Below are 3,255 nucleotides of genomic sequence, written 5' to 3' on the forward strand. Positions count from 1 at the left end.
AGAAAGAGAGCAACCGTGTAGAAAGAAGAGGAAATGGGTGGGTGAATGGATGGATGGAAACGCAGCAGACAACGGAAAAGAGCGGGGGTGGTAGTCTGGATAAGAGAGCGAGACAAGCACAGAAATAAACAAACAACACCGCAACACGTACACACAAGAGAACCACACGCACACAAACACAAGCACGTACATCGATATAGAACTATACATGTGAATGCACACCTACACATGTAGGTATATGTGTAGGTATGCAGCGTAGCGCGAGCGATCAAAATCGCGCACGCCTACACGCACATGGCGACGAGGTCCCCGCGGAACTCGAGTGCAGTGATGGCGGGCGGTTGGGAACTTCGCTGTGTGTGCGTGCGTGCGTGCGTATATTTGGATGGATCGTCTTGCTTACTCAAAGATGGAAAAAAACGAAAGGCCGAAGCAGCCAACGTTCACAGTGTGGTGCGTACCAGCAGGGATGGCACCATCGTCGTCCTCCGTCTCCTCTGAGTCCACGTCCTCTACTTCGACGACGCCATGGTTCTGCCCGCTGATCGCACCGTCTGAAAGGAGTTGTAACGAGGGCTTTAGTAGACTGGCTTCCTCAAGGTCCGCTTCCACGTCCTTTTCGATCAGCCCGCTTGCCTCCGTCTTGTGCGCGCTGTCGACCAAGTCGCCATTTTCTGGCACGTGCTTCAGCAGATGGCATTCGGAAGATGCAGTCGCCACGTTGGCACCGACCGTCTCACAGGTTGGCTTGACAGTGTTGACGGTCGTCGCGGACGCAGAGTCCGTTTCGCTGGCTGTACCGGTGCAATCGGTAGCCCTCGCAGCAGCGCTGTCGCCCACTGCAACTGATCGCTGCTTGAGGGAGCTTTCGATGGCCCGCAGTTTCAGGTCCCGGCGGTAGCTCAGCACCTTCTCTCTCTGTGCTGTGTTGCACGCCAGCGTCCAGCACAATGGAAGGTATTCGTTCTCTAGCGGGTGTGGCTGCAGCGGCTCCGGATCATTGGCACGGATCTGCGAGCGCCCGTCGCCGTATTTTGGCTCCGTTTGGCATACCGACGTTGATGACGGTGATGGCGGTGGGGGAAGCAAACTCCGCTGGATTGCCGCCCGCTCCTCGGCAGAGTCGGCGCGCTGCACGTGAGGGGTAAAGTAATAGTAGTACCAAGCCAGCCACTCCTCCGCGTCGCGCGCAGCGCTGTAAGCGTGCCGCTGACGCTCAAACAATTCCATGGAGTGGAGCACCGTAGCGGCAACGCACACGGACCCGTGGCCGGCGGAAGTAGTGCCGCTCGAGGCAGCAGTGCCGTCCTCCAGCTCCGAAAGTGACGGCAACGTAGAAAATCCGTCATCCTCGCAGGCTTGCATACCAAGGTACGCCTTTACGTCCGTAAACAGCTCTCGCCACACGCTCTCGAAGCGATACTCAGCCAGCTGGTAGTCGACCGGCTGCACTTGGAAACAGCAGGCAATGGAACCTGAAGTACCGCCAGAAACGCTCGACTGCGACTCGCTTCGGCTGTACCCTACAGTGCGGCAGAACTCCGAGTGGTACGCGCGCAGCGCGCCAGAGCCGCACTGCAGCAGCGACCGCTCCAGCCCTCTGATCTCGTTCTCCGTGCTGTACTGAGCCAGAATGGGGATGATGTAATAGTAGTAGAGCTGCGCAAGACGGCGGTGGGCCTCGCGCGCCTGGCGATGAGCCTCTGTGATGAGAGCAAACAGCGCACATTCCTGTTGGCGGCGCTGCGCAAACAGCACACGCTCTACATAGGCACGAGAGCCAAGCAGGTACTTTCCAGCGGGAAGGCGCTGGCTTCCACCTCGCACCGCGGTCGCCCCTCGGGGAGTGCGAGAGGCTGCAGCTTCGCCGCTGACGTCCCTCGTCTTCGAGGTGGAGTTCCGGCATCTCAAGATGGAGCCGTACATGAGCGGGAGTCCCGTTTCCACATTCACATGCTCGTCGTCGAGCGCGATCTGACTGCTGCCGTTGCTAGAGCGACTGGAGCAACTCCCAGCGCGGTCGCTGTCCTGCGCAAGCGCTGCCGCCTCCCCAGCGCCGCTCTTCGCCTTCTTGGGCAACTGTGTATAGTGGCCCAGTCTTGCGAGGAACGTCTCGGGAAGATCGTAGGACAGCGGCTGCGTGCCTTCGCGCAAGGACTCAAGAGCCTCATTGGTCAGAGACGAGGAAATCACAGCAGGGGTGGCTGCAGCACCAGCGGCGGCAGTACTCTGCAAGCCTCTTTCTTCTGCATTATGCACTTCTGTTCGCCTACCCATCTCGTCTTCTTCAGGACTGCTTGCGTGCGGCCCCGCAGAGGCAACGAGCGCCGCCCACGCTTCCTTGTACTCGCGTTCACGCTTCGCGGCCTCTTTCAATTGCTGACGCCTCTGCAGGCGCTTCTTTGTAAGCTCCTCCCGTGAGATGAGCCGCCGCTCCGTGGAGAGGCCCGAACCACGCGAAGACGCGGCACCGCTTTCCGTCGTATCCGTTGGAGGAGCATTTCCGCCGGCTGGAATTGGTGCTGTAACGCTGAAGTTATCGGCCAAGGTTGGGTTCCACAGCAGAGTCGGCGTGCGCACCCGGCACCGCCGCGTGTCGAAGACGTGAAATACTTGCCGGTGCAGGAGAGGCGCTCCTGCGTTGGCCTCTGCAACATCGCTCTGCACCTCCGCATCCTCGAACTCCTCTACATCACTGCTAGCGTTCGCCCTGCAGCATGACATCACGGTGTCCTCAGGATCATCAAGGTGCTCGACGTCGTCCTTTGGTAGTGGGGTGCGGGCACGACACCCCTCTCCGATGGAGGCACGCACGGAGTATCGCCTCTGCGGCAAATCCCCTTCGCTCTCCGTGCACACTGCCGCGTGTTCCTCATTCTGCACGTCTGCCCGTTCCACATCATTAACCATGGCATGAGGTTCGTTCACATCGAGCAGATACGTCATCGGGGCTGCTTCCACGTGCGGGTCGTACACCTCCGGCCGGCATAGCAGTCGACTCCAGAGAGAGAGTCGATCCCGCTTCACCGGCACCGCGACAGTGTGCAGCCGCGACCGTTTTGACTCCTCCTTGCATTGCGTGTTCATGGCAGGCACCCGCCGGACCGGTGTGCTCAAAACCACTTTCGTATGCGAATCATCGCCGTCTGCTTGGGCGCTCGAAGCTGACATATTCGTTCGCTCGCGGTGCGCCCGCGCATCCTTTCCCTCAGTAGCCTTCACAACGCCGCCAGAGAGCAGCGAAAAGAAGCCCAT

The 3,255-nt window shown here is 59.6% G+C and overlaps 1 protein-coding gene across 1 annotated transcript; it reads right to left on the reverse strand.

The window, feature by feature from the left end:
- Window positions 1-399: 399 nt before the first annotated feature.
- LINJ_31_1020 (conserved hypothetical protein) lies at window positions 400-3,255 on the reverse strand (the record flags this gene model as incomplete). Its single annotated transcript, XM_001467358.1, has 1 exon — window positions 400-3,255. The coding sequence occupies one exon, from the start codon at window positions 3,253-3,255 to the stop codon at window positions 400-402; it is 2,856 nt and encodes a 951-aa protein (XP_001467395.1).

This window comes from Leishmania infantum, chromosome 31 (genome assembly GCF_000002875.2).
Source record: "Leishmania infantum JPCM5 genome chromosome 31".
NCBI classification, from domain to species: Eukaryota; Euglenozoa; class Kinetoplastea; order Trypanosomatida; family Trypanosomatidae; genus Leishmania; species Leishmania infantum.